Source organism: Peromyscus leucopus, chromosome 7, assembly GCF_004664715.2.
Source record: "Peromyscus leucopus breed LL Stock chromosome 7, UCI_PerLeu_2.1, whole genome shotgun sequence".
Taxonomy (NCBI): Eukaryota; Metazoa; Chordata; class Mammalia; order Rodentia; family Cricetidae; genus Peromyscus; species Peromyscus leucopus.
The window spans coordinates 50802750-50828474 of NC_051069.1; the positions used below are offsets into that span (position 1 = coordinate 50802750).

Here is a 25725-nt window from a genome sequence, read left to right on the forward strand (position 1 = left end):
AAGTCTTGAGGCCCTAAACAAGAAAATTGGAGAAAGCAGGGTCCCCTAAAAAGGAAACCACTTTCTCCAAGAACCGTTGGACAGAGGCCGAGGAAGAAGGCTTTATTGGTCATTAAGAGTATCTGAACTAGTTGCTCTGGGCTTCTTTTTCCTCTCTTGTCAGGCATCCAAGAGCCGCCTATAACTGAGTCTGCACGGCCAGGCATTTGCGCACGTAGACAGTCCCCACAGCCAGAAGGATTCCCACTAGGGCTGCGATGGAGGCAGAAGCCAACGCTTTGGAGGCTGGACTCAAAGCTGGGAGCGGGAGTGAAAGTCAGGAAGGAGGAGGTCTGAGGCCCTCCAAGCGTGGAGCCCACGCCTGTTCTGTGGGCCCTCGTGGAGTGGCAACATCCCCTCTCCCGTACCAATTCCCCGAGGTTGCAGGGTGCCTCACCGAGGACCTGCAACATAACAGGTGCAGAACTGCTGCGCACCACTAGCCCGTCGAGATTGAGGCGTGCATGGCAGGTGAGTGGTTGCCGGAGGTCGTTGGGTCCTGCCTTCATCACGTAGGTCAAAGTGACATTAGCCAGATCTGAACCGTTGAAGCGCTCCAGACTTTCAAAATAAACCACGCGGCCACCTCTCCTCAGGCTCACCACCAAATACGCCACGGGGAACACGTGTGTCACATAGCAACGTAGAGTGTACTTGTGGCCCTCTAGGACCGGAGGCTCCAGGATCACGCTTCTCGGCCGTTCTAAGGCAAGAAGGTTAAGACCTGCAGGCACCTCCTAAAGCAACTGCCAACTACCCCACTCCTTCACCCTCTCCCCTCACCCCACCCGGCCTGAGCCCCGGGTCTCCCTCACTGTAAGCGGTGATCCTGGCGGTGGCCTCGCGCGTTTCTCCTGCGCAAGTAACGACGCAGCGCACCTTGGAATCCCAGGCCCTCACATCCAGTAGCTGGTAAGATACCCAACCGGATCCATTGAGTGTCTTTCCCTGCCGCAGCTGAGTGCGCAGGCTGGTACGCACCGGCAGGGGGCAGCTGTGGCTGCAGTTAAGCCACACCGAGCCCCCGGGAGGAACAGCCTCCAGCTCCGGATTTAAACGCACCAAGAACGGCGTTGAGGTCCCGGAAGGCGCCGAAGGGCTTTGCATCCGCTCATGCTGGGGGCTCCCATTCCTCGGATAGGCGGCCACCAGCAAAAGCGACGGGAACAGGACAGACGCCATGGCACATAGCCCGCGCTGAGGAGCAGGGGCCAGGGAGCTTCGACTGGCCCTGGAGATAAGGCTCCCTGGCCACGCCCCCGAGTGGGCCCAGGAGCCCTGTTGAAGACACCGCCTAGCCTGGACTCCAAAATGGCACATCAGACCCCACAGTTAATCAGAAATCATTGCACTTTTCTGAACTGGGCTTTAGTTTTCACTTAAGCCCCAAGAGGTCATTAAATCGATTTTAGTGGGAATAGTGGTGGCTCAGGCCTTTAATCCCAGCATTCAGGAGACAGGCAGGTGGACCTCTGTGAGTTAGAGGCCAGCCGGTTCCACATAGAAGGTTCCAGAATAGCCGGGGCTATGCAGAGACTGTGTCTCAACAAACAAAGACCAAGGAAAAACAAACAAAAAACTAGTTTGCAGACTCAGGGCTAGGGTAACAGGCAACACTCTGAGGAAGTGGGGGAGTCAGGAATGCTTAGAAAGGGCCCTAACTGACTGATGTGATGCCTGTCCGCGGACTCACAGGAGGCTGAGGCCAACAGAAAACTTTATTGACTCAAAGGAAAGACTTCTGAGCTGGGAGGGGCATTTCTCCCCCCGACCCTCCCCCCCCCCCCAGCTTGCAGGACCCTCCTAAGTGGCTGCAGCATTTTCTTCCAAGCTTTCTCCTTGAGGTGGAGCCAGGTGGGGGCATGCAGATTGACCACAATTTCATGAGCATGAGACTTCATTGTTCAGCTGTCAAGGATGGGCATCCATGTTTAGGTATGGTGGCTGCCATGGGGAGCAATGGCGGGAATGACCGTGAGTGGGGAGGTGGTTACCATGGTTACCTCCCATGATGGCTCTGGGAGCCAGGGATGCGGAGTCAGGACTCCAAGAGAGGCCGGTGAGCAGGGACCACTGCTAGTCCACTTAGTATTTTTGTGACTCATGAAAAAAGCAGCTCTTAGAGAGAGAGTGTCCTGACCAGCAGAGGGGCCCTAGCCTCAGGTGGACCCTTCTCCAGGCTCTGTTGTGTGCACAGTCCCTGCAACAGTATCCAGACAAGGACCTGTGTGTTCACCTGCTCACTGCTCTAGTGTCTGTGCAGGGCACTCAATAAATAGCAGTTAAAACTTTGAATTAATAAATACATCATCATGAAGAGTTGGGGACGATGTCCCAGCGCTCCTATGTCAGAGGAAGCATGGTCTCAGGTTTCGACTCTTGCTTGTGTCTCTTGGATAGAGACACTCTTCCTTAGGCGGGGGCCCTCAGCGTGGCCAATAGGGAATGAGGTTAGCATTTCCTGGCTGAAGGCCACAAGGCTGTGGGTGTGTCCAGGTCACAGATCCACGCCCTCACGATCTTGCTATCTCTCCACTTAGTCCTGAGGCTACAAGTGCAGGGCCAAGGAGATCTGATTTGTGCATCCCCAGATCACCATCCTGTTCTCACAGCCTGAGGAGGTGGGTGAGGGTAAACACTGTCCACCTTTCTGTTCAAAAGCAGCACCAGCTGCCGCCCGCAGGGGGGCCTAGGGAGGTGTTGGCTCCTGGGGGTTCAGGGAGGCGGGGCTTGTGCCTTGAGTTTCATGGCCTCCTCCTGTGCCCTCTGTAGCTCGTATCTCCTGATCTTTCTCTGGCGGTTGTAAAGGTAAATGGTCAGGCCCACAAGCAGCACAATAAGCAGCACTATCACCAGAATGACGATGACCAAGTTGTTGGGGGGGGGGATGATGTCTGTGTGGTAGAGGCAGAAGGGATTGGTAAGGATTAAAGACCTGGCACCCTGCCCACCACTCACCCAGCCCTATACCCCAGGACACTCACAAATCACTGTCAGGGACACTTCCCCGGTGACATTTCCATGAGAGCTGGTGGCCTGGCACACGTAGATACCACTCATCTCCCGTGTGACAGTCACCACCACCCCAGTGGGTAGCGGGGCATTATCTGCTTTCCGGCTGCAGGTCACCTTGGGGGATGGGTTCCCCCTGGCCTTGCATTTCAGAGTCTGCTGAGACCCCTCCATCCAGGTCCAGTTCCTCGGGCAGTCCCCCTCGTCCAGCCAGGGGCCATCTGGGGAAATGATAGTGTGAGGACACAGGTCAGGGAGAGCTCAGGGGGCACCTGGGGCGTTAGGGGATCGCGATCACCACCCCGCGGCCCCACTCACACAGCACGTGGAGTTTCTGGGTCTGGTTTTTTAACAGCTCCTGCCCAGCCACCTTCAGGGCCGCAGAGCAATGGAAGAGTCGCTGGTCATCATCAGCGCTGGCGTTCAGCGTGAAGCTGACCTGCGGGGACGGAGCCCCGGGCGGAGCATCACTCAGCCGCACCACCTGCGCTCCACCGTGGGCTTCACACTTCACCGTCACCTGGCTTCCTTCTGAGACCTCTGGTGGGCTCAGGGTCAGGACCGGAGCTGAAAAGCCTGGGGGCGGGACACACCGTAAGCCCCCACCCCCCACTCGGGCCCTTGATGGCTCAGCGTAGGTAGGTGGGCCTTACTCTGAGGTCTCCTCAAGTGTCAGCCCCAACCTCCAGCACTGGCCATCCGCGGAGTGGACTCCTCCTTTTGAAAGGCCTAGTACTTTTGTTGTTGTTGCTGGTTTTTGGTTTTTGTGGCTTTTTTTTTGAGACAGGGTCTCACTGTGCAGCTCTGGCTAGCCTGGAACGCATAAGAATCCCACCTGCCTCTGCCACCCCTGTGCTGGGATTAAAGGCGAGCATCACTACTCCCTGCCTCAGCTCTTCCTCTTGAATGTGCCTCCACTGGCATTAGTCATGCCCCTGGTGCCAGTCCTGACTTCTGCGTGGGCTGCCCCACACGTAGGCCACGCCCCCGGGAGCCTCACCCCTGGGCAGTACCCTCTCAGTACCCCTCCTTTGGTATCAATCAAGTGTCCAGCCTCCGCTCTCTCTGCACTAGGCCCTGCCCTTCTTACTGTAGATGTTCAAGGTCTTCTCGGCCTGCCGGTTCTGGTCTGCCAGCTCCAAAACACAGCGCAGCTGATGAGTTCCCTCCAGCTCCGCAGTCACCTCCACCAAGGCGGTGGCCGACACCAAGTCTCCGCGATTTGTGCTGTTGGAGGTCAGTATGTGGCCTCCCAGCTCCAGATGTAGCTGGGCTTCAGAGGCAGGAAACAGGCCTTCCAGGTAGCAGACCACTTTCTGCCTGGTGCCCACCTCCAGGAGGTCAGAACTGTTGAGCTTTGGGCTGGTCCCAGGAAGATCTTAAGAGAGAAGACAGGCATGCGTGAGAGCCATGGCCGCCCACAACCCCCCTTTTGCTTCCTATTCATTGAATGTATTTATGTATATACGTGTACACGACTCACTTGTGGAGGTCAAAGGACAACCTTCAGGAGTCCGTTTTCTCCTTTGGAAGTTGGGAACTGAACTGTCTTCTAGCTCGGATACAAGCCCTTTCTTTACCCAATGAGCCATCTCACGAGTCCCAAAACTTCCACTACGAAGATCACCATTTTCTCAGCACCTCTCCCCTACTGCAGGGGCTGGCTTTTTCCCAAGATCCCACCTGCACCCTATACCTTGGTTCCCAGGGTCTCACCGAAAGTCCGCAGCTGCCTGGCCTCGGAGACGTTCAGGAACACTTGTAGCCCTTGCGGTCTGAGGTCCAGTTCGGTGCGGCATGAGAAATTGGCTCCATGGTTATCTCTGCTCGCCAGCACCGTGGTTGTGATCTCGTTGGGGTTCGTGGAGTTCACACCCAGTTTCTCCTCATGCAGCTCCTCCTCCCCTTGGAAGAACACCACGGAGAGCTGGCTCCGCGGTGCCCCACCTTCCACCAGGCAGCGCAGGGTGAGGGTCTTGCCCACCTGCTGCCAGGCGGGCAGAGGGCCCAGCTCCACACGCTCAGGGAATGCTGCAGAGAGAGAGGGGGTTGGGGATCCTGTAAGCTGGACCGCTGCATACAGGCCACACCTGTCTGACGACCTTGGTCTCCCCAGAACACACCCCACCACCTAAGCAGCCAGGAATGCAGAGAGCTTTGGGGAAAGCTAGGGAGGAGGCCAGGAGTGTTTGCACAGGGACCATAACCATTCCCAGAAGCAATATCTGAGAGCTGGAAATAACTCCAAATTCTGTCGTCAGAACACTGGGCAAATAAGTAGGAATTGAAGCACCTGGGTGTGCTACAGGTTGATCCGACTCTTCAGGACCAAGGGCGTGGTGACCCAGTCTTAGAGGGCTTGTCTACCAGGCAGGAGGCCCTGGGTTCCAGCCCCAGTCCCACTAGTAAAATAAGATTCAATTCAATTAAAATGAGCTAGTGGCTCAGTGGATAAGTGTTTGCCAGGTAAGCCCGAGTACCTGAGTTCAATCCCTGCATCCTGTGTAAAGTTGGACAAAAAGGATCAACTCCATAGAGTTGTCCTCTGACCTCCACATGTTCACATGACTTACAAGTCTGCATTCATAAATCATACACACAATAATAACAGCTGGAGCCTGGCGGTGGTGGCGCACACCTTTAATCCCAGCACTCGGGAGGCAGAGGTAGGCGGATCTCTGTGAGGTCGAGGCCAGCCTGGTCTACAAATCAAGTTCCAGGTAAGTCAGGGCTGTCGCACAGAGAAACACTGTATCAAACAAACAAACAAACACCAAAGCAGGAGGCTAGCCTGGGCTATGCCAGATATTATCTCAAAGAGGGATGGGGCGAGATATTATTCAAAAGGTAAAGGGGTTTGCCACCCAATCTGAGAAATCCATATGGTGGAAGAGAAAGCAGATTCCCAAAAGTTGACCTCTGAGGGCTGGAGAGGTGGCTCAGTGGTTAAGAGCACCAGCAGATCTTGCCGAAGACCCAACATATATGATGGCTCACATTCCCAGGGAATCTGGCGCCCTCTTTTGGCCTCCTTAGGCACTGGGCATGCACTTGGTGTACAGACTTACCTACAGGCAAAACATCCATACATATAAAATAAAAATTAATCTTCTTATAAACGTTGACCTCTGACATCCACACACACACTGTGCCATCTCTTCACATACAAAATAAATACAGATTAAAAAAATACAACTTTGTAGGATTTGAAGTCCTTTCAAACCTAAGTCCCCAAACAGCCACAGAGTGCTTTCTCTGTCTTAAAAGACAGGCACGTGGGGGAAGGCATGGCACTTTACTTTTTTTTTTTTGAGCTGAGGACCGAACCCAGGGCCTTGTGCTTGCTAGGCAAGCGCTCTACCACTGAGCTAAATCCCCAACCGCGAGCACTTGACTTCTTGACTCTGAGCTTCACTAGTCCTGTCGCTCCATTCCTCACATACTTGTCTGCCCTTCCCACCTCGGATGCTGCAATCACAAGCGGCAGTGCGGCCGGGCTGTGGCTGGATGCCAACCGCTGTCCAGCTTCCGGTAAGTCAGCTTTCCGCTCTCCAGCTCCTGGGACTGTTCCACAGCCTTCATGGCCCCCCGGCCCCCGGGGAGAAAGTGCTAGCTCCTGACAGCGCCTGCCTGACTCACCAATGTGCAGTCTTCTCTCTCCCAGCAAGGCGGGAGTTTCCTACCCCAGCCTTGCTCTGGGCTGTTCCCTCTGACCGAAGAACACCCACCCATACCCACACATAGCTGGGTTTTTGGGGTGTTGCTTGTTAGTGGCCCCACCCCGGCTGACCTGCAAATCACTATGTAGACCAGGCTGGCCTTGAACTCAGTCTCCCAAATACTGGGATTAAAGGTGCGCAACCACCATCCTGGCTCCAGCTTCTTGCGTTCACAGAGTGGAAATTAAGGCACAGTTGAACAGCCAAAGTGACAGATACAGAAATAGAGCAGAGACAGAATTCCAGCTCCACCCTTGGCTTCTCAAGATCAGGCACCCTGGAAAAGCTCTTCGGAGGGACTTCCTAAGGCCACTGGGAATGCTTGGGGACTTCCCTCCCTCCAGGGCAGCATTGGCACATAAACCCACATCCTCCAAACCACATGCTCAACTGAGATTTCCCGAAGGCTTTTGTCCTGATACTGCTAAGACTGGTGGCCTTTGGGGTTCCCTGCACCAGAGCAATCTGAGGAAAGCTGGCATGGTCAGCAAATAAACCATGATGCCAAGCGCCCAGTGGTCATCCGCTTCTTCAGTGCTAATTCCAACGCCAAAGCCAGCGGGGCAGAACCTCTGCCTGGAATTTCCCCGGTAGAGGCTAGGGGAAAGAGCCCCTGCCTAGATTACCGGAGGAGCTGGGAGGTGTGCTGGTCATTGGTGCTGGCCTAGCATGCAAAGCCCTGGGTTCCGTGTATAAATACAGCCTCCCTCATTCTGTCCCCACCGCTCCTGAATACAGAAACTGTCACAGCACTCCTCCTCGGCACCCATTTTCTTTTGAGGTATAACGTTCCTTCGAGCAGGAAGGCGCTTCTGCATTCTTTTATACAGTCACATACTACTCCACGGTATGTCCAAACCAAACCATCTTGCCATCTACTTGGTCTGCTATCTTTGAGTGGTTTGTAAATGTTTGACCTTCAAATACAGCTGCACTGCAGATTGAGGGTAGAGCTCAGTGGCAAAGTGTGTAACTGGCCCAGTGCCCAGCCCTGATGATTCCATCCTCAGCCCAAAGGGACAGAACAACCCTAGAGCCTAACCCATTCCAGATGGAAAGGATTCATTGGGGGATTTCCAAGACTGGAGGTCGAAGGACACATATATCTCTGGTGTAAAGAACCCAGGCTTGGAAGCACACACCTATGATCTGGGTGCTTGGGAGGCAGAGACACACAAAACAAGATGTCAGGGTCTGGAGAGATGGCTCAGCAGTTAAGAACACTGGCTGCTCGTCCAGAGGACCTGGGTTCAGTTCCCGCACCCACATGGCAGCTCACAACTGTCTGTAACTCCAGTTCTAGGAGCCGCAACATACTCACACAGACATACATGCAATACACCAATGCACATAAAAATAAATTATTTTTAAAAGACAAAAAAAAGAACAAGATGTCAAATACAGTACACCTTAAAAAAATAAGCTGGGCAGTGGTGGCACACAACTTTAACCCCAGAACCCTGGAGGCAGAGCCAGGTGTATCTCTGTGAGTTCGAGGCCAGCCTGGTCTACAGAGCGAGATCCAGGACAGGCACCAAAACTACATAGAGAAACCCTGTCTCACGCTCAGAGGTTAAGAACACTGACTGCTCTTCCAGAGGTCCTAAGTCAATTCCCAGCAACCACATGGTGGCTCACATCCATCTGTAATGAGATCTGGTGCCCTCTTCTGACCGGCAGGCACACATGCAGGCAGAACACTGTATACATAATAAAATAAATCTTAAAAAGAAAGAAAGAAAGAAAGAAAAGAAACTCTGTCTCAAAAAAAAAAAAAAAAAAAAAAAAACTCTCTCCAAAAACAAAAACAAAATAAATAAATAAACATGTGGGCTGGAGAGATGGCTCAGCAGTTAAGAGCACTTGGTACTATTACAGAGGACTGGGGTTTGGTTCCCAGCAGCCACAAGATGGCTCACAAACACCTGTAACTTCAATTCCAGAGGTTCAGGACAGGCTCCAAAGCTACAGAGAAACCCTGTCTCGAACCCCCCCCCCCCCCAAAAAAAAAGACAAAACAAAACAGAACAATCCAGGCATCAGATGGTGGCATTCTGGAATGGTCTAAATCCCTGCGGTACACTCTCCTGGCAGAAGTTTAAAGAGGTCTCTAAGTGACAGTGGGACTTTCCAAGGCTGCCTCCTGTTGCCAGCTGCCATGTCCCCAATGCGTCTCCCTACACCCCGCCCTGGCCCTGTCACTCACAGTACAAGATGATGGTGGCAGAGGCTGAGGACTGGACAGGGCCACAGTTCCCAAAGCACATAAGATTGCTGTCTTCCTCAATGTCACTCAGTTCAAACAGCTTCCAGCTGGGTCCATGCTCGAGCTCCACTTTGGACCACTGAGTCTCCAAGCCCAGGTCGAGGCCCTCACTGCAGGAGGAAGAGCAATTCACCCGCAGGGATGCACCCCGAGGCAGGATGGTCTCACTGAGTTGGATGGATACTTGAGCGCCACCAGGCCCTGGGACAAAAAGGAGAGACGATAGGCTGGATCAGCCACGTGACTTCAGAGCTAGGTGCTGGTCATGCAGCTTTGAGTTAGGCAGGCTTTTGCCCTCAGTGCAGAAGGCATCCGTGCTTGAGTACACAAGATAAGAAATTGTGGGTGCTGCGGGGCTGGGGGGCTGAGCGCGCAGAATGCCCGCCCAGCATGCCTGAGGCTCCAGCTCCATCTCAGCACCCCAAAAAATGGGAGTAGTGGCACACTTGCAATTCTAGCACTCAGGAGGTAGAGGCAGGAGGATCAGGAGTTGAAGATCATCCTGGGCTACATATGGAGTCCAAGGGTAGCCTTGGTTACAGGAGTTCCCCTCCCTCAACACCAAGTATTGGGTTTTCTTTCTTTAAAAAAAAAAATATATATATATATATATATATACATGTATAAATATATAGATATGTATATATATATATGTATATATATATATATAGCCCGGCAGTGGTGGTGGTGGCGGCGGCTGCGGCGGCCCACGCCTTTAATCCCAGCACTAGGGAGGCAGAGGCAGGCGGATCTCTGTGAGTTCAAGGCCAGCCTGCTCTACAGACCGAGATCCAGAAAAGGCTCCAAAGCTTCACAGAGAAACCCTGTCTCAAAAAACAAAACAAACAAATAAACAAACAAAAATGTGTCCCTAGGGGCTGGAGAGATGGCTCAATGGTTAAAAGCACCCAGGTTCAATTCCAATCGCCCACATGGCAGCTCACAACTGTCTGTAACTCCAAGATCTAACACCCTCGCACAGACATACATGCAGGCAGAATACCAATGCACATAAAATAAGAATAATTTTTTAAATGTGCCCCTAAAAAATAAAATAAAATAAAAAAAATGTGCCCCTAATGCCAGGTGTGGTGGTGCACACCTTTAATCCCAGCACTCAGGAGGCAGAGGGAGGCAGCTATCTCTGAGTTCGCGGCAGCCTGGTCTACAGAGTGAGTTCCAGGACAGCCAGGGCTACACAGAGAAACCCTGGTGGTGGTGGTCGTGGGGGGCGGGGGGCTTAAAACAACAGCAAAGGTGTCTGAGCTCGTCTTTCTCTCCCACCCCAAAGATTCCAGCGCTGTCTGGGATGGAGGTGTTCCAGCTGGAGACTCTCTCAGGCACCTCTGGAATTATTCTGGTTCCATGGAGAACCCTGAGGCTAAAAAGACGCGATCCAGCTAGGAGTAATGGATTCTGGGAGTCCAGGTCAGAAGCCTCCTGTAAGCTGCTGAGCAAGTTCTGAATCTTCCTCCCATTGGAGGGTAGCAGGTCCTGCCCCTAGGCTGGGGCTGTGGGGAGTCCTGAGTCGCCTCACTTCTCAGCCTCTGGCTCCTGAGTACACCAACCCTGGAATTCCCCAGCGCAGAAGCGGCCTGGACTTCCCCAGGGGTGAGGATGAGGAACAGGGTATCTGTGCGGGGCGGGAGAGCGGCTCGGACCAGCCCGCCCCCCACACTATCTGTTCCCCACCTGGGCCACATCCTGACTGCCCCGTGACAAGGGCTGTGGCCACAGTTCCCATTGCACGGACCAGGAGCCCAGGTTCCGAACGTGCAAGTTTATAGAGGAGTAGTGGGTCTCGATCCTGTGATCCCACACTGAAGGGGGAAGGGCGGGGGCCGTGAGGACGGAGAGTTCAAGGCCAGCCTAGGCTAAGTGGCTTGGCATCACTCTCGAAACAGGAAAGAAGGGAAGGGGAGGAGAGCGAGAGAGAGACGGGGGTGGTGGGGGGGGGAGAGAGGCAGAGAGAGGGGCAGGCAGACGGACGGACGAGCAGAATTGTGTTCTGTAACCCACCCACGGGACTCGAACTCCGGGCTCTCGGTTTTCCACCCTTCGCTTCCTCTCCCACTTCCCGTTAACAGCCGCCTAAGTACTATGCATGTGCTGTTCCGGGGCCGGGGAGCAGGGCTTTCCGCCCGAAGTCAGGGACCCCACCTCGGACTCACCTGGAATCACAGCGGCGACCAGGGCCAGGAGCAGGGGCAGCGCGGGCCTGGGGCGGGTGCGAGCCATCGCAAGCCGGGCAGAGCGAGCGCAGGTGGCCGCGCCTCGGGGCACAAGCGCTAGGTGCAGACTGGGGCGCAGCGCGGCGTCGGTCCTTTATAGTCGCTGGCCACGGGGGGCCGAGAGGCGGTGCTGGCGGGGCCACTTTCCCGGAAACCCCGCGCCTTCCCCTCCGGAGCGAGGACTTCGGTATTTCCGGATGGAGACTGTGCCCTGGCCGAGAGAGTGGTCCTGCCTCGCTGGCCACCGTGGCCCCGGAATTTCCAAACTGAAGCAATGACGTGTTGGGGGCAGGGTGTGTGGGGCAGAGGGTGTCGGCGACCAAAGCTGAGTTCAGGAGCGAAGGCTCCGGGCCTTCTGCAGCCATGCCTCCAGGTTAATTGGTTAACTCATGCCTAGTTCCCTGCGCCACCAGAACGGCCATCCATCCCCTCGAGGGGTAAACTGAGGCTCGGTGCGGGGCAGGTGTCGGAAATCAAATCGTGAACCCCCAGCTCCTTCGGGCCTCTCTAATCACCAGACAAGCCCTAGCCAAGGAAAAGAGTTCCCTGGGATCATTTGGGGCGCCATCCGTTCAGAGCCGCCCCTCTCCCTAGGGCCATGCCCCACCCAGTCGACACTAGAGATTTTCGGGGTAGCAATCCAAGCAGGCCCGGACAGATCCGGCGTGGGTGAGCCTGCCAGGGAGCCGTCGTGCAGTCCTCACGTCCCTCCTCCCACCCACGGGTGCCCCGCCCCCGCGGCCGCGCTTCCCCTTTCTACTTTGACCCCTGGGGCGTCCTGACAGCTCCCCAGAAAGAAGAAGTCTGGTCCTATCGCGTGGAGCCCTGCGCCGCCCTTCCCAGGCTGGAGGAGAAACAGAAAGAAACTGAAGAGGAGAGGCACGTCTGGGGGGGAGGGACCCCCCCCCTGAGTCTCCTCTCCCCCTCCTTCCTCCCCTCCCTCCTTCCTCCCCTCCCTCCTTTCCCCCTTCTCTTCTCTCTCTCTCTCTCTCTCTCTCTCTCTCTCTCTCTCTCTCTCTCTCTCTCTCTTTCTCTCTCTCTCTCTCTCTCCTTTCGGTCTCTTCCCTCCTCTTCCCCTCCCATCTCTCCCCACCACCGGCTCTTTTCTCGAGGCTAGGTGTCAAAGAGCCCAGGCTAGCTCCAAACACTCTGTAGCTGAGGATGACCTTGAACTCCAGATCCTGCCTCGTGCTCCACCATGCTTGATTATTTTAACCTTTGCTTTCTTCAGGGAAACTGAGGCAGACCCTGAACTCCGAGGAACCCCAGTCTTCCGACCCAGAGGCTTGAATTGGACCTCCGGCGCCGCGCCCGGGGCTTCCTGTTGTGGGACGCCCGGACAGTTGTCGTGGAGACCTGCGATGGGCCAGGAGGTCGTGCTGCAGATGCGGAAGGGAGAGGTCGAGATGCGCGCGCTTTTCCTCCCGCGGCCGCTGCTCCTGGGACACTCCACAAACCCACGCCCGCAACCTGGGCATTCCTAAGGAATTTCCACGGGGATCTTTTGATCTTGGGGGGCTGGGGAAGGGGGCACTCAGGCCCCGCCCCGGGATGACCGTGGGAGAGTTGCAGGGTGACCTCACGGGAGGTCTGGGAAAACCCTCGGAGTGGATCTTTCTCGGGTGTCACTGAGAGTCTTTTGGCCCCTACTTCATGTGCGTGAGCCTCCAGCGCCCTAAGTTCCCATTTGCAGCCCTCAGAGCGTGGTTGTTTAAGTGGTGCCTACTGTGTGCAGGGCACCATCGTTCCCAAAGCTGAATACTGGGAAATCCTGCTGGGGTGCTCAGCTGAGCAGTGACACTCAGAACGCAACGCTGCCGCACAGAAAAGCTCAGCAGCGCAGAGCAGCCTGTGCCTGTGGTGCTCAGGAGAGGGGCCAGAACTGCTGCTGGAGGTCAGCCTCCTCCGGCTACACAGTGAGTTCAAGGCCAGCCCCACCCCAGAGTTCCTTTTCAAAAAACCATCAGCTAAGCACTGGAGGGATGGTTTAGCAGTTAAGAGCAAGTGAGCAAGTGCTCTTGCAGAGGACCCGGGTTCTATTCCCATCACAGCTCACAACCATCTGTAACTCCAGCTCTAGGGATTCGTCTGAAGTTCTCTTCCGGCATCCCCGGGCACCGGCAGGAACACACACACACACACACACACACACACACACACACACACACACACAGAGGAGTAAACTTTAGGGCTGAAGAGATGGCTCAGCGGTTGATGATCCAAGTTCAGTTCCAAGCACCACGTCAAGCCGCAAACATGCATGTGGTACACATGCAGGCAAAGCATTCACATATAAAATAAAATTAATGATTTAAAAAATCTTTCTGGGGCTGTAGCCCGCTTAGTAGAGTGCCTATTTAACAAGCACAAAGCCTTGGCCAAGTGTGGTGGCACAGGCCTTTAGTGCCAGCACTCGGGAAGGGGGGGAGGGGGGGGCGGTCTACAGATCTAGTTCCAGGACAGCTAGGGGTTACACAAAGAAACCCTGTCTCAAAAAACACACACAAACAAATAAACAAACAAGCACAAAGCCCAGGTAGCGGAAGGAGAATGAGGAATTCAAGGTTATCCTTTAGGCTACACATAAGAGCTGCCCAGACTTTAAAAAAAAAAAAAGTATGGAGAATTATGTTGTGATTAGTGGTAAGTAGAAAACTAAAGCGGGGGGGGGGGGGAGGAGTAGAGTGTTTGATGGTTAAAAAGAATTGGTGTGGTAACAAAACATTAAAGGGACAGAGGGGCAGCCTAGTGGTTAGGAGCACTTGCTTCTCTTCCAGAGGACCTGGGTTTGGCTCCCAGTACATCCAGAGGCTCACAATTGCTTGTAACCCAAGCTCCAACTGATTCCATGCTGGCTTCTGGCTTCTGCAGACACCTGCATACACGTGGCACACACACAAGACTTTTTTGAAAATTAAAGGAGGACCTGGAAAGATCGAGAGAGAGAAGGCTCAGTGGTTAAGAGCACTAGCTTCCAGAGGTCTTGAGTTCAATTCCCAGCAACCACATGGTAGCTCACAGCCATCTGTAATGGGATCTGATGCCCTCTACTGGCCTGCAGGTGTACATGCAGAGCACTCATACATAAACTATAAATTAAAATAAAGAAAAAAAAAATAGTTGTTGCTGTTCCAAAGAACTCTTGTTCAGTTTCCAGGACCCACATGGTAGCTCACAACTGTCCATAACTCTAGTTAGAGAGAATCTGGTGCCCTCTTCATGAGTCGCAGACACACACTCAGTGCATGTATATACGTACAGGCAAAATGCTCATATAAGGAAAATAATTTTTTTTTTTTGAGATAGGGTTTCTCTGTGTAACCTTAGCTGTCTTGGAACTCACTCTGTAGACAAGGCTGGCCTCGAATTCAGAGATCTGTCTGCATCTGCCTCCTGAATGCTGGGATTAAAGTGGTGGTATGAGCTACCACTGCCCAGCCTAGTTTTTAAATATTTCATGTGTATGGGAGTTTTGTTTGCACGTCTATGTACCACATGTGTGCAATGCCCATGGAGGCCAGAAGAGGGCATCAGATCCCCTGGAATTAGAGTTACAGATGGTTGTGAACTACCATTTGAGTGATGGGAATTGAACCCTGGGTCCTCTGGAATAGCAGTAAATACTCAACTACTGAGCCATCTCTCTAGCCCTCCCCCCATTTTTTAAATAAAGCACTGGGAAGGCAGAGGCAGGAGGTTCTCTGTGAGCTTCAGGCCAGTCACAGCTATATAGTGAGACCTGGTCTTAAACAAAACACCGCTTTAGAAAAAAAAGAAGAGCATGGCAGAGTTCCAACACAGCCAGGGTTACACAGAGAAACCCTGTCACGAAAAAAGAAAGTTTGTGGAGAGAGAGTGCAACAGTTAGGAGCACTGGCTGCTCTTCCAGAGGTCCTGAGTTCAATTCCCTGCAACCACATGGTGGCTCACAGCCATCTACAATGAGATCTGGTGCCCTCTTCTGGCAGACAGGTGCACATGCAGACAGAGCACTCATGCATTAAACACACACACACACACACACACACACAACGAACAAAACTAGGTGGTGGTGACACATGCCTTTAATCCCAGCACTGGAGAGGCAGAGACAGGTGGATTTCTATGACTTCAAGGCCAGCCTTGTCTATAGAGAAAGTTCCAGGACAGCCAAGGCTACACAGAGAAACCCTGTCTCAGAAAAAAAAAAAAAAAAGTTAGAGGATAACCTGGTGTATATATGAGACCCTGCCTGGGTGTTCCACCGGACATGTCTTGGGCTTGAATCCATTCCCAGGCTAGACCCACTGGACTTGTTGAGGCCTGGGGACGAGGCCAAGGGCAATTCTTGGTCCAGGTCTGAGATCCTGGGAGGGCCACGCGGGGTGGAAAGATAAGAGGCAATGGACTTCGGAGTAGCAGTTCTAGAATTACATTCCTTTGCGGTTTCCTTTCCTGTCCTGTGCCTCTGTCCTGTGCCTCAGTCTGCAGGAAGGGCATGACTTCCTCCCTGGTGCCAAGTGGTCTCTCAGAAACTAAGCAATGTTCTGAAACTCCCGGCCTCAGTCTGTGACATTACTCTCTGAATTCTGGTGGCTCCACCTTGCAGTCCTCCTTTCTGGAGCCTGAGCCGCCTCAGTTTTTATTTAGTTACTTTGAGATAGGCTCTTGGTCCCTGTGGTCCAGACTGGCCTGGCACTCCAAAGCTTCCCTCCAATACTCCGGAGCTGGGATTACAGGCCTGCACTACCACACCCTCCTGAGATTCCCACAGCTGGGTGAGTTGTAGGTGAGCATTCTTCCAGCTGAGCCACATGCTCAGCCCTAGTGTTTTGTTTTTTAAGACAAAGTCTCATGTAGCTCAGGCTAGACTCAGACTTACTATGTAGCCCAGGGTGACCTTAATCTCCCAGCCCCCAGTGCCCCGTCCCCCCCCACACACACCTCAGCTTCCCACGTGCATTCACCACCTTCCTGGCTACATCCTAATGACTTGAAAGTACAGTCTAGACGCAGTCTCACTTTCTGAGGATGGCTTTTCCTCCTGGAGCTGTCAGGGGTCTCAGGAGTTGAGGGACGGGCTCTGGCTTGTTTGTTTGTAGGCCTGGGGGGGCGGTGTCTCACCGCTTTCTTAAAGTTCTGATGTGGTGGAACTGCAGGGGTGTCTAGTATGTCCCTGCAGATGTGACCCTCCACCTCAGTGTTTTTAGCCGCACAAGAGGAACAGACAGTGGCAGTGGCCAGCACACCCTGGCAAACATCAGCACACCTCTAACTTATTCCAGTGGTTGTTCAGCGGGATTCTTTTTGTGGGGGTGGGGGGATTGTTGTTGTTGTTTGAAACAGGGTTCCTCTGTGTAACGGCCCTGGTTGTCCTGGAACTCACTTTGTAGACCAGGCTGTCTCTGCTTCCCAGGTGCTGGGATGAAAGGCATGCACCACCACTGCCCGGCTGATTTTTGTGTGTTGTAGCCTGGCTGACCTGGAACTCACTTGTAGATCAGGTTGGCCTTCAACTCAAAGATCTGCCTACCTCTGCCTCCTGAGTGCTGGGATTAAAGACCTGTTTTGTTTTGTTTTTCTGAGCAGAGGAAACATACATTTACTAAGGAATGAGAAAGAACCCCCAAGGGTGAGGAGTCCAAGACAGGAACACTCTTCTTTAGTGTTTTTGAAATAGGGTCTATGGTAGCCCAGGCTGGCTTCAAGCTAAGGGTGACTTTTCCAACCTTCACCCCTGCTTCTGCCTCGGTGCTGGAACAACAGGTGTGTGCCACCATGCCTGCCTGGCCTATGTAGCCCAGGCTATGCTTAAAATTGCAGTTCTCCAGCCTCAGCCTCCCAGGGCTGCACTAGAGCAGTGTACCACACAGGCTTCTGTGGCCTTTGCTTTTCTAGTTACAATGTCAACACATCCCGGGTTATCTTCAGGCAGAAGAGGGCTGGCAGCCACACGGTGCGGGTGTGACCGAGGCTGTCTGGCTGTACGTATACCAACAGAAAGAAGTTCTAGTCAACGTTGGTTCTCTCTGTGGCGCCCCACCCACTCTCTGGGGGCTCATTTTTCCTTGTTTATTTTTGTGTGCATTGGTGTTTTGCCTGCATGTCTGTCTGTCTGTGTGAAGGCATCTGATCCCCTGCAACTGGAGTTAGACAGGTATGAGCTGCCATATGGGTGCTGGGAACTGAACCTGGGTCCTCTGGAAGAGCAGCCAGTGCTCCTAACAGCTGAGCCACCTCTCCAGCCCTCACTTTCCCTTTATAAACCTATGTTCTCTTTGCTAAAAATAAATAAAACAAAACAACCAAACCAGACACAGTTGCTTGTGCCTGAAGTCTTTGTACTTGGGAGGTACAGCCGCTCCCCAGAAACCCTGTGAGGGGCGGGGCGCAGCTCAGGGTTAGAGTGCCCATCCAGACACAAGACCTTGGGTTCTGTCTCCAATACCACAGGAAAAAAAAATATTTTTAAGCCATTTTTTTTTTTTTACTTTTTAATATTTATATATTACAGGAATAAGTTGTGTTTATTCAGTACATAACATACACATATCATACATATACTATATGTTATCTTGTTTAACATTCACAGCATCCCTCTGAAATAGAACCCATTTTTTATGAAGTTTTTATGATGGACTTATTTTTATTTATTTATTTGGTTTTTCGAGACAGAGTTTCTCTGTGTAGCTTTGATGCCTTTCCTGGAACTCATTCTGTGGCCCAGGATGGCCTTGAACTCACAGAGATCCACCAGGCTGCTTCCCCCGAGTGCTGGGATTAAAAGTGTGCACCACCACCACCACCACCACCACCACCACCACCACCACCACCGCCCCACCCTTTTAATTTTTCTTAACTTATTTTATGTACTCTGTCTACATGCCATGTTTGCCCTGGTGCCAGCAAAGGCCAAATGAGGTCGTGTGGCTCTTCTGGAACTGGAGCTGAAGATGGTTATGAGCTGCCGTGTGGGTGCTGGACTCCAACTCTAGTCTTCTGGGAGAGTAGTCTTCACTGCCAAACCATCTCTCCAGTCCAGTTTTTTTTTTTTTTTTTTAAACTGAGAATATAACCAGGTGGTGGCCCACACCTTTAATACTAGCACTTGGGAGGAAGAGGAAGAGGCAGGTGGGGATCTCTGTGAGTTCAAGGCCAGCCTGGTCTACAGAGAGAATTCTAAGACAGCCAGGTCTACAGGGAGAAACCCAGTCTTGAAAAACAAAAACAATAACAATAAAAAGCAAATACTGAGAATACTGTCGTGGTGTCTTTAATCAGATTTATTTGTTTTATCATAAGAACAGGAGACATTGGCTTGTCTGATTCTGGGCCTGAAGCTGTCAGAAGCAGCCTGCGTGGCACACAGGTGGCAGACCCTCCTAGGGGTGAATGCAGGCTGCTAGCTTGGCACCCACGCACACTCCAGCATCTGCCTCAGCAGGAAGAAGTTCCTCCTGGCAATTTGGTTGGGGTTTTTTTTGTTTTGTTTTTTGTTTTTTCGAGACAGGGTTTCTCTGTAGCTCTGGAGCCTGTCCTAGATCTCACTCAGTAGCCCAGGCTGGCCTCATACTCACAGAGATCCACCTGCCTCTGCCTCCCAAGTGCTGGGATTACAGGCATGTGCCACCACCACCCGACCCTCCTGGCAATTTGTATTGGCAGCCCCAAGGCTGCCATCAAAGCAGGTTGTGAGCCCCGGAGGAAAGGCACCTAGGATGAACAGCCTGAGTTGATAGAATCCCACACACACACAGTGACCACCTCCATTTCCAAGTATTGTGAAAAACAGAGTTCATTTTTAATGTGACAAAAGAGATCCCCAGGGAGGCATTCTTCTTGGCTCTGTGCAGTTAACCTCCTGGCACCAAGGCTCAGTAGCTTCCAGGGAACAGCTTTTCTTGCAGGATTGCTGGTGGGCTGACTTGGCCCCCAAGTGGGATGGGCCTCTAGGTGACCAGGGCAGGGTTAGGGGAAGTCACTGTAGGGCAAGCGGAAGGGGTAGAGTGGAGTGTATCTTGAATCCTGCCAGAGTAGCTTGTCCTCCAGGAAGGCGACGGAAGGCAGGGTGAGGACCAGAGTCTGGTGTTTGAGCATGCTGTACACATTCAGGCCTGGGATGTGAGGGCATGGTCAGGGTGTGGCTGCCCTCTAGTTCAGCCCCAAGTCCACCTTATCTGAAGCCTGAGCCCTTGCCCTCCTCTGGCGTACACTGCTTGTCTTCAGATCTCACACCAGCGGCTGAGGAACTACCTGCCTTCACATTTGCCCAGCATTTGACTGTGACCCCCACGCCACTTTCCAATGAGGAGGACACAGGAAGTGGATAAACACACTGTATCACTGGGAGACCAGAATCAGCAGGAGGGGAGGAAAAGGAGAGCTCAGGTGCTCATGCTCGCCCTCTGCAGGCTCTATGTGGAAGAGACTGACAGATGTGCTTTGACAGAGTGCTTCTTTCAGAGGGCACCACTGGAGCAGCTGAAGGCTGGAGTGGCCCTGGACCCTGGCTCCCACCCCAGCACCACAACTAAATGGTAGACTCTTGGACACGTCATCCAGTCATGTGTGACAGGTACAGGGGATCTGTGCTACTGGGGTGAGAGCTGGCCCATCACTCACCGACTGCAGGGATCAGGTTGAAGCTCTTGAGCCCAGAGGTGGCCTCCACCACGTTCTTGGGCATCTCCTCATGTTCCCTGGAACAGATGGAGGCTGAGAGTGAGCCTGGCAGGACACAGGAGACTTGGCCCCCCTTCCCCACCTTGCCCTGTGCCCTCACAAGTCAACAAGGAGCACGGAACTCCCCCAGTGGCGGTACTGGGCCAGCTCTGTCAGGTACTGAGGGTCTGCAGTGGGCAGCTCCAGGGAATCCACGATGTGTAGGTCATCCTGCGGAGAAAAACAGGACTTTGAGCTCTGTACTAGGACCCCCAGGTACCAGCCGTTTTCCCTCCCAGCTCCACTGTACCATACCTGCATCAGCTTGACAGTCAGGGCCACCTTGAGGCCCAGTGCCCGCACTTTCATGGGCAACATGTAGTAGTAACTTGTAGGGCCCCGGGGACCATGGGCTACGCCTCCTGCAGGGACAGTGGTGTGTCAACAGGTGCTGGTCACTGCTAGGCTGGGAGGTCAGAAATCAGCCTGATGCCTGAGACCAAGTGCTGGAGCAGGCGATGAACAGTAGCTGGAGGAGCTGGGGGTGGGCGGCAGATCTCACTAGGTACCATGGGAAGAGTGAGAAAGAGACTGGACAGGAGGTGGGGGGGAGATGGCCTGTGAACATGCATGAGGGCAGTCATCCAACTCTGGTATAAGAAACGAAAGTAGAAAGAGTTCAAGACCAGCGTGGGATGCACAGCAAGATCCGGTCTCAAAAGAAAAAAATTAACAACCAAGTTATCAAAAGGGGAGGGCTAGGACTGTGGCTGGGTTGGAGAGCGCTTGCCCTTCGTGCACAGAACCTTGGGTCCACCCCCAGCACTGCAGGAATTCGCTTGGTGGTACAGGGCTCCCAGCTCTGTCCCTCACTGCTCAGCATGCCTGGGTTCCAGTGCATGGAACTGTCCCAGTGGGCTACTAACCTGGGGACTCAGGTGTGTCTTATCATGGCAGCTGTGGGTACCTGCGGAAAGGGTCTCTGGGACTCGGGCTTCACTCACCTCCCCGCCACAGGGGGGAACGGATGCTGCCATGCCGGGCACGGCCACTGCCCTTCTGTCGCCAGGGCTTGCGGCCACCACCACTCACCTCAGCCCTGGTCTTGGTCTTGGCGTAGCTCTGTTGAGTACAAAGGGAGTGGGGTGGGGCCCAGACCATGGCAGTGAGGACTGTCAGGGGACAATGTGGGGACCTAGGGAGGGATGGGGGAGGAAAGGGACGGAGCCCCTCCCTTGCAAGGTAGGGCCACGCTGCCCAGTTCACAGGAGCACCGGTCATTTCTGAGCACTAGCCTGCTGGACTGAGACCAAGGCCTCCCTCTACAGCCCAGGCTGGCTCTGAACTTTCAATTTCCCCTCCTCAGCCTGTGGAGTGCTGCAGTCACAGGCAGGGCCATCACACCTGGGTCCTTGTTGACTCCCGAATGTTCTTGGCACAAAACTCTTTGCTCTCACTGACTAAAGGGTAATACTAGGCTCTGTGTGGTCTTTTCCACAGACTAGTCACACATGCTGTCCCCATTAATGCCCTGTCAGCTAGTTAAGTCGGGCTCTAAGTAGAGTAAGTTCAATGTCCCTGTATGTCTGGAGCATGGCTCAGCAGCAGAGCACCTGTCTACATCTCTAATGAGGGGCTGGTGATGTGGCTTAGTAGTAGAAATTCCCAAGTGAGAGCATGGTGGCTTGTTAACAGAGCAACTGCCCAACTTTTGAGGCTCTGGGCTCATTACCCAGTACACAGCACTAAGTACCCAGTACCCAGTACCCAGCACTAAGTACCTCTCTCTGGAGAGAAGATGTGTGCCCAGGCTAACTACTGATTTTTGTCCACCTCTCCCACTAGACTGTGAGTCTCAGGGGCAGGGATCTGCTGAGCTGCAGATCCCTAACATAATACCCACAGTGATGGGTGCCGAGGTATGATCTGAGAAGCGACCTGCCTCTGAATGGTACGGGTAGACAAGGCCTGAGGTGGGCTGTTTCCAGAGAGCACTCTCACGGGCCTCGGAGCCCAGTGGGGAGCTCTGCCATGCTACTCAGGACACTCACGATTCTCTTGAAGTTCTTCTGCCAGGTGGCAACCTGGTGCAGAATGTCCAGCCTGGAAACAGGGAAGGGAGACCTAAGAGGGACACCCCAATTGAGACCCCCACACCTGCACCCCAGTCAAGGAAAGCTGGCTCTTCCTCTGGATGTTCAGGTCCCTAAGTCCTCCACTCTTCCCTGACCACAGCTGACACCACCTCAACTCAGCAGTCTATGTGCCACGGCGTCCAGCCAGGCCTGGTGGCTCTGCCAGCCCTCCTGGTATTCAAGAGGTTACGGCAAGAGGATGGAAAATTAAAGGTGCTTCATGGTAAGACTCTAAAAACCAAAGAGTGGTCAAACATCAGAACCTTTGTACCTGTATCTCACTGAAATGCTCTGGTCTTGGCTGGTTCCAGCAGGTTCCAAGCTCAAAGTACCAAAGAGGTGTGTGTGTATGTGAGGGGAGGGAGGCTGGAGAGATGGCTCAGTGGTTGAGAGTACTTGCTGCTCTTGTAGAGGGCCCAGGTCCAATTCCTGGCACCCACAACAGCACACAGCTGGTTTAACTCCAGTCCTGACCCCTTCCCTTCTGGGCCTCTGAGAGCACTGTACACATGTGGTGCACATACACATTCAAAAAAACACTTTACACATAAAATAAAAATCTCCCTCTTTCTCTCTTTTTGGTTTTTCAAGACGGGGTTTCTCTGTGTAGTCCTGGCTGTCCTGGAACTCACTCTGCTGACCAGGCTGGCCTCAAAGTCACAGAAATCCACCTGCCTCTGCCTCCTGAGTGCTGGGATTAAAGGCGTGCACCACCACGGCACAACTAAGTCTGGTCTTTTTATCAGTCATTTTTGAAAGTGTTAATTCATGTATTTTTATTTTTACGTCTGGTGTCATATAGCTCGGGCTGGCCTGGAACTCACTTTGCAACCTTGACCGTTAATTTCTCTATCCTATCTCCACTCTCACAGTGCTGGGATTAGAGGTGTGGGTTCTTAGGACCGTTGTCTGCAATAGTGGAAAGGAACCGGGGGCCTCGTGCATGCTAGGCAAGCCCTCCAACTGTGCACGTCTACTGCTCTAATAATCAACGTTTCCAGAGAATTTCCTGTGTGCTACATTAATCTACCTAGTCATCACCCAACTTCCTGAGGACGGATACGAGGGACCCAGCACACGAGAGTAAGGCAGGACGTAACAGCTCAGGGTGGCTGTAGGGTTGTGTCCTTCGTCCTCCCGCCCCGTGGCAGGGAAACTGATCACCCCTTTGGTCACGTGGAGAGGCCGAGGCAAAGTCCTGCCAGTGCAGCCTGCACTCACCGGGGCGCCGTGGCAAACACATCAGGGTGCAGCTCTGCCAGGCCGACGCGCTCCGGCTCGAAGCCTCGCACCGACTCGACCCAGGCCTGCACCGGGCGCCGGTGCGCCGGGATCCGAAGCTCGCACTTGCGCAACACGGGATCTAGGGGGCCTGGGGGTCGGGGAATGAGTGAACAAGGGTCAGGAACAAAACCCAACACTTCCAGTGCATCCTGCCCAGCTCTGTGCCAAGATGTGATCCCGGCCGCCTCACCCACGTTATCCCCCGGCTCCGAGCTCTCGGCTGGCCGTGTCGCGTCCTCCGCTAGCGAGCTGAGGACCTGGAAACGATGGGCGTTTAGTTAGGGGTGCTCCCCGAGGGTTCTCAACCTCTGACCTCCGACCCTGACCTCAGCCTGGTCCTACCCGGGAGCCAGAGGGTCGAAGCCAGGCCTGCGAAGCGGCCCGGCACAACCGCAGCATCGCGGCGCAGATCGCACAGCGGAGCTCAGCCCGCCGGACGCTCGCGGCGAGCGCTGATGACGTCAGGAACGGCGACTCCGCGGCCCTCCGCTCCAGAACCTGCAGCTTTGCGGAGGCCCCCGGGAGCCATGGACAGCAGGAAGCCCCGCCCCTTACGAGCGCGGCGCCGGAAGTTAACCAATGAGGTTGCTCGGCCCCAGAGACGCGCTTCTGCTTCAGCCAATGAACCTCAAGGATAGGTGGAAGGGGAGCCGACCTGGGTGGTACCCGAGCAATAAGCGTTCATTTTTATTTTAATATTTTTTTTATTTTTTGGTATTCCGAGACAGGGTTTTTCTGTGTAGTTTTGGTGGCTGTCCTGGATCTCGCTCTGTAGCCCAGGCTGGCCTCGAACGTACAGAGATCGCCTGGCTCTGCCCGGCCACGGTCAGGCAATTTTTTTTTTCCAGTGTTTATCTTTTGGTTGACTTTGGATAAGCCTCTTCAGCCACGCTCCTTATTTTGACTACAACGTTTCTGTGTCCAACTCCCCCCCTTTTACCGTTATTGATATGAATTGATGTTTGTCTTTTAGAGTCAGGGTCCCACTCCTGACTAGCTTGGAACTCACTATTTAGCCCAGGGTGGCCCCGAACTCACAGAGATCCACCTGATTTTGCTTCCTAAATACTGAGATTAAAGATGTGTGCCAGACTAGTGGTAATGATGCACGCCTTTAATCCTAGCACTCGACAGGAAGAGGCAGGCAGATCTCTGTGAGTTCGAGGCCAGCCTGGTCTATATAGTGAATTCCAGGACAGGCAAAGTGAGATCCTGTCTGTATTAAAAAGGAGGAGGAGGAGAAGAGTGTGCCAGAAGACATCTGGCTTCTGTTCTTTGCTTTTTCAATGTGAGTATTTTAATATTTTAAATTTATTTTTGTGTATGAGTGTGTAGGTCAGGATAACTCTAGGGAGTTGGAGCTTTACCTTCCACCTTGTTGATCAAACTCAGGTCCCTCGGTTTGGCCGCAAGCCACCTAACCTGCTGAGATTTCTTTTCTTTTTTTTTTTAAACAAGGCGTCTCTGTGAGTTCAGGCTGACCTTGAGTTGAGAGTCTACCTCTCTCAGTTTCTGGAGTACTGGATTGCCAGTGGCACACACCACTGTGTTCACATGCTCAGAAAAGCCTAATTGTATGTTTTCCCCCCTTTTGGTGTGTGACAGGGTCTGATGCAGCTCAGGCTGGCCTTGAACTCTATGTAGTCTAGGATGACATTGAGCTTCTGATTCTCTTGCCTCCATCTCCACAGTCTCCTCTTTCCAATCCTGAAGACTCCAGGCAGAAACTTAGAGTATTTCTTTTCTTTCTTTCTTTTTTTAAATTTGTCTTTATTTTGTGTGTATGGGGCTTTGGCTTGCAGGTATATCAGTGTTTGGTTCTTGCCCTTGAAGGCTAGAAGAGAGGGTATCAGATCCCCTGGAACTGGAGCTATGACATGGACATCACTGCCATGTGGGTGCTGGGAATTGAACCCAGGTCCTCTGAAAGAGCAGCTAGTGCTCTTAACCACTGAGCCATCCCTCCAGCCTGCTTTCAGTATTTCTTAGGCCTCCTTAGATTCTCCAGGGCTGGCTATAACCCTCTGGAATCCCTCCTGTCAATTCTGTGTAATCCCCACCACCACCGCCAGCACACACACACACACACACACACACACACACACACACACACACACCTAATCCAGGATCATGCCCCCTCTCACACCTTCCAGGACTCTCCCAGGAGGGGGCCGGGAGTCATGGGATGAACAGATCTGGATCACCTCACTAAGGTCCTCTCCAAAAAAAATAATCTAAATGATCAAGGTTATAGTATTGTCTCTGTTCCACACTTGACCTTCAGAGGGCGCTGAGAGCTCACACATGGCTCACTGCTGTCCACTGTGAGGTCTGGACAGAACTTAAGACATGGAACAAGTGGTCTCTGGGCCAACCACCTTTTCATCCCCTGGGTAATG

The 25725-nt window shown here is 53.2% G+C and overlaps 3 protein-coding genes across 4 annotated transcripts; all 3 read right to left on the reverse strand.

Annotated features, from left to right (window-relative positions):
* Positions 1-94: 94 nt before the first annotated feature.
* Icam4 (intercellular adhesion molecule 4 (Landsteiner-Wiener blood group)) lies at positions 95-1592 on the reverse strand. Its single transcript, XM_028872433.2, has 3 exons — positions 855-1592; positions 437-742; positions 95-297 (listed from the first exon to the last, which is right to left on the reverse strand). The coding sequence occupies exons 1-3, from the start codon at positions 1357-1359 to the stop codon at positions 179-181; spliced, it is 930 nt and encodes a 309-aa protein (XP_028728266.1). The 5' UTR covers positions 1360-1592; the 3' UTR covers positions 95-178.
* Positions 1593-1738: 146 nt separating this feature from the next.
* On the reverse strand, positions 1739-11967 carry Icam1 (intercellular adhesion molecule 1). Of its 2 annotated transcripts, none has more exons than XM_037207724.1 (7): positions 11208-11967; positions 8977-9237; positions 4768-5082; positions 4142-4429; positions 3370-3627; positions 3024-3272; positions 1739-1983 (listed from the first exon to the last, which is right to left on the reverse strand). In XM_037207724.1, exons 1-7 carry the CDS (start codon positions 11272-11274, stop codon positions 1937-1939), a joined length of 1485 nt encoding a protein of 494 aa, XP_037063619.1. In that variant the 5' UTR covers positions 11275-11967; the 3' UTR covers positions 1739-1936. The 2 variants fall into 2 exon arrangements, with proteins under 2 accessions (XP_037063619.1, XP_028728265.1); XM_028872432.2 differs by having other exon boundaries at positions 1740-2933; positions 11208-11962.
* Positions 11968-18511: 6544 nt separating this feature from the next.
* Mrpl4 (mitochondrial ribosomal protein L4) lies at positions 18512-23830 on the reverse strand. The gene is made up of 9 exons (XM_028872429.2): positions 23669-23830; positions 23517-23583; positions 23264-23414; positions 21959-22010; positions 20912-21029; positions 20223-20329; positions 20029-20138; positions 19869-19945; positions 18512-19360 (listed from the first exon to the last, which is right to left on the reverse strand). Exons 1-9 carry the CDS (start codon positions 23723-23725, stop codon positions 19215-19217), a joined length of 885 nt encoding a protein of 294 aa, XP_028728262.1. The 5' UTR covers positions 23726-23830; the 3' UTR covers positions 18512-19214.
* Positions 23831-25725: the final 1895 nt, after the last annotated feature.

Bases quoted from the DNA above. Each gene is read 5' to 3' on its own strand.
- Icam4 (XM_028872433.2), bottom strand. From the start codon at position 1,359: ATGTGCCATTTTGGAGTCCAGGCTAGGCGGTGTCTTCAACAGGGCTCC. The intron at 743-854 runs GTGAGGGAGACC...TTCTTGCCTTAG, and splicing joins CGCCAGGATCACCGCTTACA to AACGGCCGAGAAGCGTGATC. The intron at 298-436 runs GTGAGGCACCCT...TCCCGCTCCCAG, and splicing joins TGTTATGTTGCAGGTCCTCG to CTTTGAGTCCAGCCTCCAAA.
- Icam1 (XM_028872432.2), bottom strand. From the start codon at position 11,274: ATGGCTCGCACCCGCCCCAGGCCCGCGCTGCCCCTGCTCCTGGCCCTG. The intron at 5,083-8,976 runs GTGAGTGACAGG...CTCTCTCTGCAG, and splicing joins TGCCACCATCATCTTGTACT to CATTCCCTGAGCGTGTGGAG. The intron at 4,430-4,767 runs GTGAGACCCTGG...TTCTCTCTTAAG, and splicing joins CAGGCAGCTGCGGACTTTCG to ATCTTCCTGGGACCAGCCCA.
- Mrpl4 (XM_028872429.2), bottom strand. From the start codon at position 23,725: ATGCTGCGGTTGTGCCGGGCCGCTTCGCAGGCCTGGCTTCGACCCTCT. The intron at 23,584-23,668 runs GTAGGACCAGGC...CATCGTTTCCAG, and splicing joins TTCGACCCTCTGGCTCCCGG to GTCCTCAGCTCGCTAGCGGA. The intron at 20,139-20,222 runs GTATGGTACAGT...TTTTCTCCGCAG, and splicing joins TGACTGTCAAGCTGATGCAG to GATGACCTACACATCGTGGA.